General features: G+C 39.8%; 1 protein-coding gene across 4 annotated transcripts in view; it reads right to left on the minus strand.

Moving 5' to 3' along the window:
* Positions 1 to 19446, minus strand: part of EPSTI1 (epithelial stromal interaction 1) — a 117496-nt gene that overhangs the window by 88163 nt on the left and 9887 nt on the right. Inside the window, exons 1-4 of one of the 4 annotated variants that reach the window (XM_058437833.1) lie at positions 9554 to 9665; positions 5635 to 5693; positions 3631 to 3714; positions 285 to 358 (exon numbers count right to left, since the gene is read on the minus strand). In XM_058437833.1, coding sequence (XP_058293816.1) covers positions 285 to 308 — 24 coding nt within the window. In that variant the 5' untranslated portion in view covers positions 309 to 358; positions 3631 to 3714; positions 5635 to 5693; positions 9554 to 9665. Of the gene's footprint in view, positions 1 to 284; positions 359 to 648; positions 824 to 3630; positions 3715 to 5634; positions 5694 to 9230; positions 9285 to 9553; positions 9666 to 19446 lie in introns of those variants that run through there. The other 3 variants (XM_058437831.1, XM_032150789.2, XM_058437832.1) reach the window with 3 other exon arrangements.

Raw genomic sequence — 19446 nt, forward strand, 5'->3', positions numbered from 1 at the left:
ACATAGTAGACTTTAAACTATAGTTAAACATAGTTAACTTAAATGAAAAAAATAATTCCCTTAATCGAGGGTCATGCTGAGTGATAAAGGGCTTGGGTAAGAATTGAAGGTATCCATCTCTTCACTTCTCACTTCCTGAGAGCTTTGATTTTGAAAGCTGCCTTTTGCAACTGGTTGGAAGATTTTATACTTTTGGTAAAGTTACTGTGTTATTTCACGGTTACTTGAAAGAGCAGGTACTCGTATTCCTTACCAATATTCAACTAAAAGAGATGAATTCTGACCTTTCGCTGGTATTTAGATTGCATCAGCTGGAGTTGTTGTTTCTGTCTGACTTCAGTTTCTGACTGGCTTCCACCTTAGGAAAAAAAAACCCACGAAGGTGAAACATAAATATTAAGCTGAAATGTCAGCCATCGAGGACTAATTAATACATAATAAATCTATAACATGAGTTTCCTTAACATTCGCATGCTCTTGGAAATAAGAACATAGCCAGTTTTCTAATAAGACCTTAAAGAAGGGGAATCACTTAGAAGAGAGAGCTGGATAGAAAGAGGGGGCCATATTTTTAAAACAAAAGAGCACTTTTACTAAGGTTTTTCAATCATGTAGGTATTAAAGTTTTCACTTGGATTGAAATCATACCTAAAGGTCTGTGCTAAACAGAAGAAATAGTGCCTGTCCTGGAAATTGTAGAATATTCCTCCTGCTTGAATATGACCATGCCCGAACCTAGTAAAGATGGTGATCAAAGGTGCTTCTATTGCTTTTCTTCTTCTAACTCTATTGCCTTATGTCCAAGCAGCAAGGCTCAGGAAGCTCTCAGAGGTCTTGCCACTAGACAAGTATGTAGTCTTTATAACCCAGTTTCTAAAAATACAATGGGAATATTCTAGTTAGTAACTGATCATCAATCCATACTATTTATTGTTCTTTCCTTATATAGTCAAAATAAAAATATGGATGTTAGATTATTTACTTGCTCTCTCTCTTAAACCTAAAAGAATTTGGGGCCAGAAATCCTGGCAGCTTGACAATCATCTAAGAATTGCCGTTTAGGGAATTCTCAGTGTTTATGCAAGCTTGGTGTGCGTATTATAAAGATTCCTTTGAAATAATTCTCTGGTGCTTTGGTCACTAAAAGTGTCAGCTCTCTGAAAGATTCACTCTCACAGAAGATGCATTAAAACAATTTGTGTTCACTATAGATCTTATAATTGAACTGAGAAAGATACCATAGGGACTTTTCTTCTGAGATCCAAAAGGTATATAAGGCCTGTTTGGTGTTGGCCCTTTGACTGCTATTGTGGGGGATGGGGGATGTTTCTTTCAAAACAGTAAGGAATGTTGATGTTTTTCTCTAATGTTACAGCAACTTTTAGTATCTCCTGCAACCATTCCAATATTGTAGGGGGTAGAGAAGTACAGGAGGAGTTGAAAATTAGAAGAAATGGAGAGAGCCACATGTCTAAGCATTCACAAGTTTTGTTCAAAACTCATCTCAAAGTGTAATACATTCTAGAATTTTCTTTTCTACCCCCAAGCCCCTCCCACACACACACACACATACCTGACTATCCCTAGATAATGCATATAACAGGAAGTCAAAATGAGAATCCTGCTCATTTTCTGCTAAGGCTTCAAGACAACAGATGCCAAGCACTTCAAATTCCAAAGGGAGGTAATGGCCCCTCAAAGCAAGATCTGCAAGGAGGTAACTGAAACCTACCTTGGGGAACCTTAACTAACTTCAGCCTATAAAAGAGGTTGGTTAGGTCAAAGGGAGGCAGAAATCTGAGGAAAGATGTCATTCTGAATTCTATGTCTTCTGTGTTTTGAGGAAGGCGAATCTTCACATCAGATGAGCAGGAGAGGTTTAATGAAAATCAGGTGGAGACCTCAACCTGCATTTTTAAGAGTCTGAAGGTCTTAGTGGATTCATGCCTAGAACAGTTAGAGCCTAAAGGTATAAGGCTGTTGTCAATTGGCCACTGAGATGAGTCCTCAAGAAGAGGTAGCTACATTACAAACGGCCCACATTCACAGTTTATGAAAAGAAAGAATGCACAAGTATTTCCTGTACTTTTAATGTGATTCTCATGAAAGAGAATGCCAACCTAAAGCCATCTAAAGGGACTTGCCTATGAGGGCCATGTCAAGAACAATGGAACCCTAAAAGGAGTCTACCAAGAGCCAACAGTGAGGCCAAGTCCTGCCGACAGGAAAGGAAATCGTCTGTATCAGGGAAATCCAGGTGGGATATGGGTGGCAGAGAATGGGGGATGCTGAAAAACTCGAAGAACCCCAGGAAGAAGAATGAGCAGTCAGCGTAAACCTAGGCTCAAAGAAACAAGGATCACTGCATTACGAACCCCGACCTCTCTTATCTCCCTCCACTTCCCCCTTCAATCCTATAAAGGTCAGAATCTGGGAACAGAGCCGTGAATAGAGAAAAGTCCAGCCACACCCTGTTGCACTTGCTGGATTCCTACCTGAAACAGGCCTGGGTTAGAGCACGGGAGAAGCTCTCATCTCCATTAGTAACAGAATTTTGATCAGTACCTAAGACTGAACATTAATTACTGAAATGAGACTGTTTTAGGCCTAGAATTAGCTAGGTCACTCTACTATTTGAGAGAGACCAAAAAGCTTTAATTTCTTGCATCATCCAAAAAGCCTGGGAAAGACTGGTCTCACATAGCCAATCTCAGGGGCCAAGCTAGGAAAGATTAAAGCTGTTTTCTGATTGTACCCTTCGAGTCTGGCTCATTTGCACAAAGGAGGCACTTGAGATTAGCCCTTTTCACGAAATACAGTGGGATGATGATAATATTACTATTACTTCCTCTCATTAAATAATTTCCAAATTAGATTATTTTTACCTATGTTCTTGGTAGGGGGGCGGGGTGTGGGGCGGGAACTTCTCTAAAACTATCACAACCGTAAGGGGCCCCTGACACAAGACATGCTTGTATTAACTAAATCTGTGGACACTGTGTATCCAACCCTTTAAATTCTCGGCTGCTGCTAGAAGAGAAAAAGCAAAGAAAAGATGTGAATCATTCCCATTAGGTGGCATCCCCTCTGAATGATTCAAACACCGGCAAAGGCGGCCCAGACAATTCATCACACTGGCAGCATCTGCTCCAGAGGCCCAGAGGTCTCTATCTGTAGAATAAAAACACAGGTGATGTTTCTCTTATACCCACCACCGGGTTTCCAGCTCACTCTCGTCTTCCTCTTGAAACTGACTCTCCACTCCTTTTCTTCAGATTAACATTTAACTGCCATGATTAATATGCTTGTGCTAGCATTTACTCCCATCCTGACTAGTGCTATGACAGGGCATATGCAGCGCCCCAGGTAAGCTTTTTCAAAGTCAATCTAAGAGGCTCTAAATTATTTGGCAATTAAGCCATCACTGTGTTCCCATAGAGCTCTGGCATTACAGGTTTGCTACTTGCAGAAAATCAGAAAAAAAAAAAAAATACACACACACACACATACACATTAAACGCATTCCACCCAAGCAGCACAATGACCAAACAAACTACCATGGACATTTGCTAACAGGATCCATAGGGGGCCCCGCCCTCCCTCATTCAGGCAGCGGCTGTGCTTGCGTACCTAGCCGCCTGGGCACCAGGTGAACTGGTTTAGCTCTGTTCTGCTCCTTCCACTTCTCCAGGTTGTCCAGCTCCTGCTCCGCAACTAAGCCAGGCGAGAAATATCAAATCGTCAGTTATCAGACTTCTAAAAGAAAACCAGTCCCTTCGAAGCATAAGAAACAACTATTAGAAGGCAATTAACTACATGTGAGCATGAGTGAACAAGGCTTCCAGGTTAGAAACACAATATTCAGCCCTGACCCCTACGGGTCACCCTGGGCCAGGCCCTGTGGCACATTCTCACCAAGAGTCAGCACACAGGGTTCAAATTTGAAAAACCACCTGGGCTCCTACTAAAACAAAGAAGTATAGATTTTCCTACCATTCTGGCATTTTAAAAACTCTATATCAAGTTAATTTTTAAAGTTTCCTATAGAAAATGTGTGCAAAACTAGAATATTTTCATGTCAATAAGAACTTTCCACACACAGGTAAACATATCCCCAGAGAATTCTGATGCCCATACTCGCTTTATGTTCAATGCTCCCAAGCTTACTGCAACTCTAGGGAGTGAGGGCTCGGTGCCACAGGTGGAGACCCTTGCTCTGGTTTGGGGCACTCCAGACCACTATGCAGAGTCAGCTTCCTGGGGAGCAGGGCTCATTTCCTAAATGTTCACTCTGCACGACAGCAGGGGGCGCCAGAGAGAAACTAGTTCTGTCACTCCAGCGCCTCCCCTTATCTCCTCATGAGACCTGTTTCAAATGTCCATTACTAGAAAAACAAATTCTGAAACACTTCAGAATCCAGACCACATTGAGACTTAATCTCCTATTAAGTATTTAAATCAAAAGCTTGTAAGATACCAGAACTGCTGGCAGTTCCCATAGTCCCTGCATGGCTATGATTGTCATATTCTGCACTGACCCACTGTCCCACCCGGGGCTACATGTCTGGTGGGGACTCTTTAGAGATCTTTTTCCCTTTTGTGCCTTTCTGTCCATCATTAGTCATGAAGTTAAATTTCCTACCAATCATCTAATAAAAGAGACCATCGAATTTCAGCATAGCCCCACAGCTGGACTTGAATAAGCCTACAATTTCTTTGTGAACTAAATGAACTTTAGTTCTCTTCCACCTCTAAAGGATAATGCTATAACTTTAAACAGCAGCATTTATATTTGCTGTACATCAATTAAACATGTTATGTGCACATTAAGTACAGAGAGCACAAAAACGAGTAAGATGTGGTCCCCGCCCTCAAGGAGGTTTATTAGCAATAAGTGTAAAGTTGTTCAAGACAACAGAAATCCAGGATCTACCATCATGTCATGAGTTCTGTTACTAATGTAGAGAAACAAACTTAGAAGTGTTAACAGTAGAATATTTTTAAATATTTCCCATTTGGTGGCATCCCCTCTGAATGATTCAAACACCGGCAAAGGCGGTGTGCAAAGCATAAAATATGACCATCCTTTAACTTTAGCCCCTTGATAGACTTTCAAACAATGCAACCTACTTAACTGGGCATTTATTATGGATTTATTATAGGCAGTTTTATAATCAAAACTGTTGATATTTAAAAAAAAAAAACAAAACCTTGATGAGATTTGGTGAGTCTATATAAATCAGAAAATAAAAATACTGGCCGGGCGCGGTGGCTCACGCTTGTAATCCCAGCACTTTGGGAGGCCGAGGCGGGCAGATCACGAGGTCAGGAGATCGAGACCACGGTGAAACCCCGTCTCTACTAAAAATACAAAAAATTAGCCGGACGTGGTGGCGGGCACCTGTAGTCCCAGCTACTCGGAAAGGCTGAGGCAGAAGAATGGCTTGAACCCAGGAGGCGGAGCTTGCAGTGAGCCGAGATCGTGCCACTGCACTCCAGCCTGGGCGACAGAGTGAGACTCCGTCTCAAAAAAAAAAAAAAAAAGAAAAAGAAAATAAAAATACTTCACACCAAAACAATCCAACTGTAAAAAGAGAGAAGCATTCTGAATGTTAAATGAATGACTATACGTACTTCTTTGTATCTCATTTCTCCGGTTTATATTTGGTGCTATCAAGGTATATGCACTTGTGCTAAAAGGAAGAGAAAAAAAATGCTTATTACCATGAGAAACTACCAATGCATATAAGCCACCAGATATTCTTCCTTCTGTTATACTGTATTTATGATCATTACCATCGAATAGGCACTATGAAAGATAATCTTCTTAAGACCCTGGTCTGAAGCTGGGCTTGGTGGCTCACGCCTATAATCCCAGCACTTTGGGAGGCCGAGGCGGGTGGATCATGAGGTCAGGAGATGGAGACCATCCTGGCTAACACGGTGAAACCCCATCTCTACTAAAAATACGAAAAATTAGCCGGGCGTGGTGGCGGACGCCTGTAGTCCCAGCTACTCAGGGGGCTGAGGCAGGAGAACAGCGTGAACCCGGGAGGTGGAGCTTGCAGCGAGCCGAAATTGTGCCACTGCACTCCAGCCTGGGAAACAGAGTGAGACTCTGTCTCAAAAAAAAAAAAAAAAAAAAAAAAAAGATCCTGGTCTGTTCTCTGGGACCTCACAATCTTGATGTCAAAGTAAAACAAAGGACATGGCCAAATATGGAAATACAAAGCATTCCATGAAGAATGACAAGTGACTAGTTGGTATACTGTCCTTGTAGGGCTCCACCATTCCTCTAGGTGGTGCTTGTGAGTAAATTCCTTTAAGATTGCTTTAGATTGGCATTCTCTTCCATGTGACCACACCAGGGTACAGGAAACATTGGTACATTTTTTGTTCCCACAGACTGATCCTAGAGGCCATTTGCAATGCAGCCACCTCCTCTTGATGACCTGAGTAACTAACTGGCTTTTAGGCTTTGACTTTTCTAGGCCTATGTCCACTGGGTCTCTTCTTCTAGGGACACAGGTTGAGCATAATCAGGGGCTCAGAGAAGCAAGGAGTCATTTCAACCAGGCGGATCAGGGAAGACCTTTTAAGCTAAAATATTCAACTCCGTGACACTAGGAAGCTGTTAAAATATCGTGAGCTTTTGAGGGCAGAGAGTGTACTTGATTGATGTGTATTCCAAGCCCCTGGCACAGTGTCTGGCACAAAGACATTGGCTGCTTGATAAATGTGGGCTGAATTAAAACAAAATGATGCTACAGACCCAGCGTGTGAGTCTGTGTTGGGGTGGCTCTTTTTTGAGATGATGCATGTGATCCCACAAGAGCATGAATACTCCGTTAAGCAAAAATATAGCACAGCAACAGATTGCAGCATACATGTAGGTACAGTTTTAAGAGAAATGCTGTGGATAAACACAACCAGCTTATAACTGTAGGATTTAAGAGGGGGAAAAAAAACCCACCCAGATACTCTTGGAAGTCTCTCTCTTCTACCTGAATATACAATTTCAAAGGGAAAATTAGCAAAGATTGAACTGTAGAGGCCAAAAGCACTGATCAATAGAAGCCATTTCCTTCCTTATCTCATTATTTTTCTAGCAGCTAGCCTTCAGCCAGCTTCAAACTGGGCTTTAATTTTAGACTTGTAAATGTGAGGTGTGCAACAGCCTTTGCATGCAAATGGGGCTGCTGGATGCCCAATTACTTAATGTATATCAGCAGACGTTGTATGTGTAGCCTAGCATGCATACAACGTTATGAATACAAAATTAGGAGGCTGCCACTGGAAATTAATCCCTGTCCATTGCATATTCTTTGTACACCCTAAGAAACATTTTTCACTCCTGAATTGCCAGTACTTTTTAGGAGCTTGGAAGCTGCAATCCCATGGGTAGTCCCTGGAAACTTGAATATGATGCAGTGGTGAGCCATTCTACAGAGACTGAAAGCTGAAACATGAGATACTAGATGTAAATGCCAATCATGAAATTGCTACACAATCTTCAATGTCTGCTAACATTGTGGTATAGAGCTTCTCTATATACCACAGATTTGACTATACTCCAGATTCGTAGTTCTCAGCCTTTATCCTGCATCATAATCACCAGGAGGGCTTGTCCGCGAGCTTGAGAGTTTCTAATTCAGTAGCTCTGCGATGGGGTCCAATAACTTACATTTTTAACAAGTTCCAAGATGATGCTGTTCTTGATCTAGGTACTACACTTGGAAAACCACCACTATAGAGCAATCAAGCTATCTTAGAACATTTGGGATAAAAGAAAACTTAGGGATCCATAAATCACTGGTAAAGACACAGAGGTTGAATCTCAAGCCAAAGATCACCAGGTCAATTGAGCAACAGTGATGAGACTCCAGTCTAGGACTTTTGACTTAGATCAGTTATCTGTCTGCAGCTAACTTTTCAACTCAATGTGCAAAGCATAAAATATGACCATCCTTTAACTTCAGCCCCTTGATAGACTTCCAAACAATGCAACCTACTTAACTGGGCACTTATTATGGATTTATTATATCAGGGGCTTGCAGAGAGTGAGGGGAGATTCCAAAACACGGATACTAATCACTTTAACAGAACTTACACTTTAGTTAGGAACAAGTCAAGAAACCACAAAAGCACCCCACGAGAATATCCAGCCACTCAACAAGAGTTCTGGATGGGGAAAAAAACAAAACAAAAAAAGAAATAAAAAATAAATTAAAAAAGAATATCCAAACAAGTCTTAAAGTGGAATGATGTAAGTACTCAGAGATCCAAAACAGTGGAGATTCATAGAGACCTCAGAAGAGTAAAAAACTGAATAGCATGAAATAAGAATAGTAAGTTGAGGCTTAAAGAATAGGATCTAAAATAGCAAAAGTGTTTCTTTGCCAGGACTTTGCCAAAAGCAGCTTCACAGAGAATTTTCCAAGCCATGAGTCTCTCTTACGGAAATTTTGCAAAAGGTTTGGAGAGAAAAATCAATTCATTTGTAAAAGATTGTATTCTACAATATCTAATCTGGTTAAGTTTTTAAGTCTGACATCATACTAGAATCTTCCATCTTAGGAATAGGACTTCAGTCAATCTATGGCCAATGTGTGTAGCCTACAGGTACCTAATAGAGAAACATAAAATAAAGGGAAAGAATTAGCTCTGGATTTAGAGGGTTTTTACTGAAAGCATTTTAGCATAAACCCAGGCGGTGGTCCCAGTAATAAACATTTTATGTAAATTTTATGTGAATTCCTCAGCAAACTTCTTAGCAATATTTTATTGACTGAAAATGCCAAACCTAAAACATGTTATAATAGTCCCAAGAAAGCATTGCCAAGTAAATGGTAAGGAACTTAGCTTCTATTCTATTTCTTAATATAGGAAGAAGAGCTTAAGTCAAAGGATATGCTTTTTATTTTTTAATATCATGTGCCAGAGTGTAATGCCTTAGTAGATACAAATATTCATCCCTTCTTTCTTAGCTTTCTCTTGACATGAATAGCAAGTATAATTTATTAATGTTTTCAGCCAATTAGTTTCTACCCACAGCAAAGGACTTTGCTGTTTTAACCTGTGTGCCATCTCTTCCAACAGCCTGACTCTCAAAGCTGCTGATCTAGACAAGCCCAACAACCAACATTTCATATTCTTGTCATTTCCTGATTAAGCAACATTCAAGCCACTGAAATAAATGTATATATTTGAAAATGAGTCTCCTTAATTACCTCATTGAAATTTAATGAAATATCTCAATTTGTAAGATGGTTTTCACTTTCCAAGAGCACATATCCATGAGATATACTAAGGGAGAATATATGAAAGAACAGACAAGATAAAATGTTTTTCTGCACCATAAGAAACATAAAATAAAAAGATATTCAAGAAATATTTGGCCAAGCGCAGTGGCTCATGCCTGTAATCTCAGTCCTTTGGGAGGCTGAGGCAGGTGGATCACTTGAGGTCAGGAGTTCAAGACCAGCCTGGCCAACATGGTAAAACCCCATCTCTACTAAAAATACAAAAATCAGCCGGGCGTGATGGCACATACCTGCAATCCCAGCTACTCGGGAGGCTGAGGCAGGAGAGTCGCTTGAACCCAGGGGGCAGAGGTTGCAGTGAGCTGAGATTGTGCCACTGCACTCCAGCCTGGCCAATAACAGCAAAACTCTGTCTCAAAAAAGAAAGAAAAAAGAAATGTTTCCTTTGCGAGGTCTTTTGAGTTACACAACTGCATCTTGTGTGTACATTCTTGCACAATTTTTGTAACTGTTTATCAATAAGTACTCTGAAAAAAATGTTATGTTGAAGTTATCAAAAATATCTTGGCTGGCTAAAAGTATTACATAACTATATCCCCTGGTGTGTACAAACTGCACCAGATGTAATTTAAATTTCCAATTAGGAACAACAGTGGTTTGACTGAAAAAGAAATATAGTTAAGAGCAAAAGTTCAGAAAGAGAATTCAGTGAAAAACATCATTTCAAGCAGAATAGTAGACATGTAAAGTCTATAGTCCTGCAAAAAGTTGGTTTGAAGTTTTCATAGTTCAAGAAAATCTCATCCTTGGGTATATATAAATTGAAAAAAAAAAAAAAGACTGCGGATAATCAAAGGCATTTGGATACTTATCTTTTTAGATAAGACATTCCATATTGGTTTTTGTTACATGACCTTCAATGTAGGAATCTGAAACTTACTGTTTTCAGTCAACATTGACTCAAAACTTTTGAGGCATTTAGGTTTCCAAAAGTTTTTTCATACATAGATCAAATTCCCAAGAAAAATAGAAAATGACAAGACCAGGCTGAGCAAATTACCCTTGACCCCTAAGCCTGTATTATACCACCCCTGATCAAGTGTTCCACATCTCCAGTGTGGAAACGTTTATGAATTGTCTTTGGCCTCAGAAACTACAGAGGCTAAGACACTGTCTGCACACCCAAGAAGCTGATGTGTAATTGATAAGTTCTTTCATCAGTACAACTCATTGATTCTGTTAGAGGGCTGAATAGACACACAGTGGGTAAAAACAGATAAATAAGCAGGAAATCATCGAAGCCTTTGTTTATAGGATGCCTTTAAGAAAATTAGAGGCATACACACCCAGGATCTCCATGGCTTAGTGAGATATTGTAAATTCACGCAAACTAGAAAAAAAGTGCTGCTTCTTTCGGGTGGAGGTAATCCCACACTAAGATACATGGTTTGGTATGTATCTCAGCCACAAATCACACCTTAGCTGGGCAAGTGTGTGTAGTCACCAATCTGCACAACCATATAGAACGGACCTGAGATGTTGCATTTCTTCACTTAAACACACACACACATAAGTAAAAGCCACACAAAAAAAAGTTAGCAAGAAGGCCGGGCACGATGGCTCACGCCTGTAATCCCAGCACTTTGGGAGGCCAAGGCGGGCAGATCACCTGAGGTCAGGAGTTTGAGACCAGCCTGACCAACATGGTAAAACCCCATCTCTACTAAAAATACAAAAGTAGCCAGGCATGGTAGCGCGCATCTGTAATCCCAGCTACTTGGGAGGCTGAGGCAGGAGAATCACTTGACCCCAGGAGGTGGAGGTTGCAGTGAGCAGAGATCGTGCCACTGCACTGCAGCCTGGGCAATGAGAGTGAAACTCTGTCTCAAAAAAAAAAAAAAAAAAAGTTAGCAAGAAGGAGTCACACTAAAGATATAAAGAGTGTATCTGGGACGGGCGCGGTGGCTCACGCCTGTAATCCCAGCACCTTGGGAGGCTGAGGCGGGCGGATCAGGAGGTCAGGAGATCGAAACTATCCTGGCTAAAACGGTGAAACCCGTCTCTACCAAAAATACAAAAAATTAGCTGGGCGTGGTGGCGGGCGCCTGTAGTCCCAGCTACTTGGGAGCCTGAGGCAGGAGAATGGCATAAACCCGGGAGGCGGAGCTTGCAATGAGCCAAGATCGTGCCACTGCACTCCAGCCTGGGTGACAGAGCGAGACTCCGTCTCAAAGAAAAAAAAAAGAGTGTATATGAAGTACAATATTGTAGAGACTCACCATCTTTAAGAGGCCAAAAACCAATGATGTGATCATCATTGAGATGGAGACCAATTGGTAGGTATACTTACAAAATGTCTGGTAACTACTTCCTCGGTAAAAATAACTGTAAGAAATTCATATTTTCAGAACATAGAGATGTCAGGTCTGGGATTTGATTGGATTCCAGTTACAAGCTAATAAGTTAGCCTGTTACTGTTTCACAGACACTGGCAGAAGACATGAAATTCCTGGATCAGAGACAAAGACTTTATGACTGATGGCACAGTAGGCAGCATAAGCATCACCTTATTTATATCTATTCTCTCTGGCCTCCAGTCTTATGATGGGAGCAACAGGATGGATGCTGCACACATGGTGTGTTTGCATTGCAGCTGATAAAATGCTGATAGAATTTTTACAGCAGATAGTAAGTGAGACTGGTCTTTGTCCTGGGAGAACAAACCTTATCTCTCAAGGTTCCCAGCTACATAAATAACTCTATGAAATAGGTTAAAGAGTGGTCTTGGCATATCCAACAAAACATAAGTGTACACGAGGCCCTAGGGGGACTCTCTTTTCCAGCAAGAGAATATTTAGTATTAACATTCCTATTAAGAATGGCTTAATGATAAAGAAATTGATATTGGCAGAAAAACCACTTACTTATGAAATGTGCTATATATTTTCTCTTCCCATTATTATTAATAGACTTAGAATGGATTATGTCTATGTCTCAAGCCTTACTCAAGGTTGTCTACAACTTAAAGAAAAAAAACAGAAATGCAAGACATAGTGATGTACTCCAAAATCTGTGCATAGAACACTTAGAAATGAAATTCATGCTTTCTTTCTGATTTTGAAAGAAACATACTTGTAAAAGAAAATTCAGAAAACTATTTTAAAAACATTTAAAAGTCACACATAATCCCACCTCTCAAAGACCACAATTACAATTTTATTTGGGTGAATTTACTTTTCATCTATGCTCTGTACATATTATTACACAGTTGCAATCATATTTTAAGTACAGCTGTACATCCTGCTTTCATTAATAAGTAGTTTTCCTAATTTGATTATATATGTAACATGCTTAATGCTCAATGGCTACATAGTATTTCATGATATTGTTGCATCATATAACCACTCAACTATTGCAAGTGTTTCAATTATTCACTATTATAAATAATCCTACAGGATGTACAAAGCATAACACTTTCAACAGAACACTGTCCAGAAGAAAACGCTAACAGTCCTCTGAAATCAATACTCTGAACAGGAATGCGGACTGCATTTAAACTTTTCTTCCTTAGATATCCTATTTACATTTCAAAAATCTGAGACAACATAATCATATGATTAATTTCCACTCTTATGTGTGACTCCCTTTATTCTTAAACCAGAAGAGATGTAGGCCCTACCCAACATTCAATCTCACTTCCTCCTTGCTAATAGCACTTCTATATTATTCAGACAGACAATGTACCCAATTAAAAGACTACAGCCACCAACCTTCTTTATAGTTAGGTATAATTATATGATTAAGTTTGAGAAATTGAGATGTAAGTGGAAGCCACTGAAAGGGATTTCTAGAAAGCCTCCTTTAAATGGTGGTAGACAATAGAAAAAGCTGTTTTGTTACTTTCCTTCTTCCTGGAAGGTTGATGTGGTAGCTGGTGCTCAAGCAGCCATCTTAGTCAATGAGGCAACCTGAATACGGAAGACATAATCAGGAATGGCAGAGCAGAAAGACAGAAGCAGTCTGGTGCTCGGTGACCATGAAAACACCACATCAGTGGTAACCTGCTGCTGTACTGCCCAACTTCAAACCCTAATTCTGTTATTTCCTATCTGTACAACTTTGAGCAAATTATTTAGTTTTTCTATTTTTTCACCTGTAAAATCGGGATAACTGTCCACTTCATAGGATATAAAGTGCTATGAACCCTGAATATCTGAGGCAGGCCTCAGTTAATTTAGAAAGTTTAAAGGCCTGGCGTGGTGGCTCACACCTGTAATCCCAGCACTTTGGGAGGCCAAGGCAGGCAGATCACGAGGTCAGGAGATCAAGACCATCCTGGCTAACGTGATGAAACCCCATCTCTACTAAAAATACAAAAAAAAATTAGCTGGGTGTAGTGGTGGGCGCCTGTAGTCCCAGCTACTTGGGAGGCTGAGGCAGGAGAATGGCGTGAACCCGGGAGGCGGAGCTTGCAGTGAGCCAAGATCGCGCCACTGCACTCCAGCCTGGGCCACAGAGTGAGACTCCATCTCAAAAAAAAAAAAAAAAGAAAGAAAGAAAGTTTATTTGGCCAAGGTTGAGGACGTACCCATGACACAGCTTCAAGAGGCCCTGATGACATGTGCTCAAGGTGGTCGGAGTACAGTTTGGTTTTAGACATTTTAGGAAGACATGAGACATCAAACAACATATGTAAGATGAACATTGGTTTAGTCCAGAAAGGCAGGACAACTGGAAGCAAAGGTGGGACAACTAATAGCGGGGAGGGGGCTACAGGTCATAATAAATAAGAGACAAACAGTTGCATTCTTTTGAGTTTCTGATTAGCCTTTCCAAAGGAGGCAATCAGATATGCATTTATCTCAGTGAGCAGAGGGCTGACTTTGAATAGAATGCAAGGCAGATTTGCCCTGAGCGGTTCCCAGCTTGACTTTTCCCTTTAGCTTAGTGATTTGGGGACCCCAAGATTTCTTTTCATTTCACAGTGCTTAGAACAATGCCAGAAAATAACAAATATTCTATTATAGTTTCCCATTATTTGTATTAGATCATCCCTAGACTACCTACCTTCAGACTTATTTTATGGGAGAGAAATAAACAAAGCCATAGATACTTACTTAAGATACCTAAGGGGACATCTATTGCATTGTATGTAATTATAATAACTATATATAATATATATGACATCTATTTTATATGTAATAAAACTTAGCCCTGAATCACTAGGACATCTCCTTTCTTCATGCTGTGACTGATTCCCTTTGCTACATCTTCTTTCATAAATATATATCATTAAGTTTTTTCTAATTATTTCTTTATATCCCTGTTTCTGACTCTTCCTTTTAACAACTGTATCCTGGTTCCTGATGCTTTCCTTTGAATAATAAGGACCACTGCATGAAACAAAGTAGTATTTATAAATAATACATCTTAAAAATTAGTATATATTTTTTCTCCTGTAAATTGTAGCATGATTCTGAGCCCAGGCTTTTTTCATTAAATTATTTATTAAAGTATAATGTACCTACAGAAAACGGCATAAATTTTAAGCATACAGCTTCATAAGAAAAGTTCTTTTACATTCTCCAGATTCCAAAAGAGAAAAGGAAAAAAGTAACAACAGGCACAATGAGCTTTAGAATATCATCTAAATTTATATTTCCCCTAATGTTTTAAGAAATTTTAAGCCAGCTGGGCACAGTGGCCCATGCCTGTAATCCCAGCACTTTGGGAGGCCGAGACGGGTGGATCACGAGGTCAGAAGATCGAGACCATCCTGGCTAACACGGTGAAACCCCGTCTCTACTAAAAATACAAAAAAAAAATTAGCCGGGCTTGGTGGCGGGTGCCTGTACTCCCAGCTACTCAGGAGACTGAGAAAGGGGAATGGCGTGAACCCGGGAGGTGGCAGAGCTTGCAGTGAGCCGAGATCACGCCACTGCACTCCAGCCTGGGCGACAGAGCGAGACTCTGTCTCAAAAAAAAAAAAAAAAGAAATTTTAAGCCCAACAATCAAAGTTATATATTGTTAAAATGAATACCCGTATACTATTTACTTATATTTACCAATTGTTAATGTTTTCCCACATTTGCTTTTTCTCTTTTAACCATATGAAAATAAGCTGCAGGGTCATAACACATCATCCCTAAATATTTTAGCACGTATCTCCTAAAAACAAAAATAGTCTCCTACTTAAATATAATACCATTATCACACCAAGAAATTTAACATTAATATTGCTTAATAGTCTATATTCAAATTTCCAAATTGTTTCCATTTTAATATTCTTCCCTACCTTTACCTCATCCTAGATCCAATTATGGATTACACATTTCTGTGGTTTGACATGTGTAGACTCCTATAAGCTCAGACAATTTCCTTGACTTTTTTTTTTTCTTTCTTTCATGACTGACATATTTGAAGAGTTCAGGTAACTTTTCTTATAGAATGCTTCACAATCTGGATGTAAGGAAATGATTATTTCCTCATGATTCGATTAGGTTAAACATTTTTAGAAAGAATACTAGATAGGACATGTTATCCAAGATGCCACTGTGAGAACAAAGGTTGTTTCCTTGTGCAACTAAATAAGCCAATGTGAAAAACAAGATCTGTCTATATGATGGAGTGCAATCACAGTTTAAAACAAAGATTAGAAAAAGAGTATGTGTCACCTTCTATTGGCAATAGAAATCAAAGGGCATTGTATTAGTCCATTCTCATGCTGCTAATAAAGACATACCTGAGACTGGGTGATTTATAAAGAAAAAGAGGTTTAATGGACTCACGGTTCCACATGGCTGGCGAGGCCTCACAATCATGGTGGAAGGCAAAGGAGGAGCAAAGGCATATCTTACATGGTGGCAGGCAAGAGAGCATGTACAGAGGAACTGCCCTTTATAAAACCATCAGGTCTCATGAAACTTACTCACTTACGAGAACAGCACAGGAAAAAACAGCCCCCATAATTCAATTTCCTCCCATGGGTCCCTCCCACGATACATGGCGATTATGGCAGCTACAATTCAAGATGAGATTTGGGTGGGGACACAGCCAAACCATATTAGGCATCATGGCCCTAGGTTTTCCACTTGGAATAAAGAGTCAAAGAGTGCAACCTGTACTTTAGAGATTTCTTTACACTGAACTCTTTGAAGTGTTTATTTCTAAGGGTCAGAATTGCAGGGGACTTTCACATTCTGTATTATTTTTGAAATGTTTGAGTTTTTATAACAAGCACATATGACTTTACTTTTATAATCAGAGAAACATATTCCAAAGATTTTTAATAGAGAAATATTTAATATAAATATTTCTTACAGCAGGGGCTCAGCTTTTCTTACAAGATTAGATAGCATAGGTTTCTGCTCTCACTAGCACCATAGTAAAACAAACACTGGGCAATACTAGCCCTTGAGTTTCAATGATGGTAAATATCTTCAGTTTTTCTACAGGACTTTAATGGATTTTCTTTTAAGTCTTCATATTTGCAGGGGGTGGGGGACAGGGAATTACAAACATTACAGAACAAAGGAACCATCATCAGCCGATTCTCTGATATAGAATAGACCCTTCAAATGCAGTCATCTCCCTTTGATTATTTTCTTTCCTCTTAAGCTTTTGTTTCAGATTCAAATACATTCTGAATAGATGCAATTAACCTTAATATGTATAACCTTACAGCACTCTACTGACTTTGAAGTAAGTAACCTTACTGTGTAATTGAACTAAGTTTCTTTTTTTCTCATTTCTGCTATGGTTCTACTGATTATTATAGGTATTATGTGTTTTCAAGCTTTCATCATCCTGTTGATTTATTGTTTCACAGTTCCAGCTGTCAAAGACTTTTTGAGCAATTCCCATTCATTTTTGATGATATTGTATTTGAACGAAAATGATTGCTCCCCAAGCCTTGGCAGACCACAAATGCATACCATACTGAGGAATGGAATACAGTGCAGAAAAGTTGGAAATTCCTTCTAAACAGGACCATAATTTCTACCCTCCTGCACAAACAGGAATGTAAATTTGATCTAATCAAACCAAAATGGTTTTTTTCTTTTCATCCACTCTATCTCTTCTGTCATGCACAGAACTGTGCTTTTTAAACTGTAGGAGGTAACCCTCTAATGGGTTATGAAATCAGTTCAATGGATTTATTTTTAATGCACAAGAATAGAAACTGTCAGAGTACATCACATATAATAAAGGTGAAAATTGTTTTGTGAAATTTTTTCAGTTATATATACCCTAATATATACTCAGTCATGTACTAGGTCATGATGTCAAATGAATTGCTCACTGTAGGCTATGATCAGAAGTCTGAAAAAAAAAATCACTGGAAGTTACTATGTTGTTGAGGTTGCACAGTGAGAGTGAGATAACTGCTCTAATGTCAGAGGTGTTTGAACCAGAGAGATTCCATCTTGAATAGGGGCTGGGTAAAATAAGGCTAAAACCTGCTGGGCTGCATTCCCAGACAGTTAAGGCGTTCTAAGTCACAAGATGAGATAGGAGGTTGGCACAACACACAGGTCCTAAAGACCTTGCTGATAAGAGTTTTCAGTAAAGAAGCCAGCTAAAACCCACCAAAACCAAGATGGCAACAAGAGTGACCAGTGGTTTTCCTCAATGCTACACTCCCATCAGCACCATGACAGTTTACAAATGCCATGGCAACATCAGGAAGTTACCCTAGATGGTCTAAAGAGGGAAAGCATGAATAACCCACCCCTTGTTTAGCATAAAATTAAGAAATAACCATAAAAATGGGCAACCAGCAGGCTTTGGGGCTGCTCTGCCTATGGAGTAGTCATTCTTTATTCCTTTACTTTCTTAATAAACTTGCTTTCACTTTGCTCTATAAACTTGCCCTGAATTATTTCTTGTGTGACATCCAAGAACCTTCTCTTGGGGTCCGGATCAGGACCCCTTGCCAGTAACACTAACACAAGGCTACCAAGCTCACCTGTCCTTTGTGAAAAGCAGCAGAACAAAGGGAATCCCCAGAGAAACTTTTCTCCTGCAAACTACTTCTCTATTCAAATCATTTTAAAGCTATGATGGGCTTCATGACATGTTATCCCAAAATATGGCACCTTGGTATTTGAGAAAACAGCAAAAGGAGGAAGGCCTCTCTGACCTGCTTCTATCTTTTTCCCCTGAAGCAAGCCATAAAAAATTTCTCTGACCTTCCTCTAAGGTAGGTCATAAGATCCTCATTTCACAGGGATCCTCCCTCCTCCCTAAACCCATAGGAAAGAAATGGAGACATAGAGACACAAAGAATTTGAACAAACAGGCCTTGCTAAGCTGCCCCAGTTTATGTCATTAGACCATACTCCTTTTTGACCAATCATACTTCTGTACACTATCCACTCTTCATCAAACCTAAGCATAAAAAGACACAGTTTTCCCTGGTTCTTTGAATCTTCATTTTTGGGTGCTCCTATGTCCTATAAAACTTATGTTAAATGAATGGGTATGCTTTTCTCTTGTTAATCTATCTTTTTTTATAGGGATATCAGCCATGAACCTAGGGATACCTAAGGAAAGAAATCTTCCCCTCTATGCAACTGTAAATGTCACATTATTGCTTCTATATTACCACTCTCTTTAGCCTATAGAACTTCTCTTTTCTTAATGTCAATATAAAACAATGATAGGGCTGGGCACGGTGGCTCATGCCTGTAATCTCAGCACTTTGGGAAGCCAAGTAGGGTGGATCATGAGGTCAGCAGTTCAAGACCAGCCTGGCCAACATGGTGAAACCACGTCTCTACTAAAAATACAAAAATTAGCCAGGCATGGTGGTGGGCACCTGTAATCCCAGCTACTCGAGAGGCTGAGGCAGGGGAATCGCTTGAAGCCAGGAGGCGGAGTTTGCAGTGAGCTGAGACGGCGCCATTGTACTCCAGCCTGGGCGACAGAGCAAGACTCCATCTCAAAAAAAAAAAAAAACAATGATAGGTCCTTAGCTAGCTGTACTATCAATCCTTCTATCTATCCTCCATCCATACATCATATTCAAGATCCAGAATTTGGTAGATAGACATAGGTTTAAATACTGGTTCTGTCACTCAAAAAGCCATGAGATCTTGGAAAATCATTTTATTTTCAAGACTCAGTTTCCCCATCTTTAAGGTAGCAAACGGCTTATCATGAAGAGAATATTCAATAATG

The sequence above is a fragment of the Hylobates moloch genome, unplaced genomic scaffold, assembly GCF_009828535.3.
Source record: "Hylobates moloch isolate HMO894 unplaced genomic scaffold, HMol_V3 SCAFFOLD_4, whole genome shotgun sequence".
NCBI classification, from domain to species: Eukaryota; Metazoa; Chordata; class Mammalia; order Primates; family Hylobatidae; genus Hylobates; species Hylobates moloch.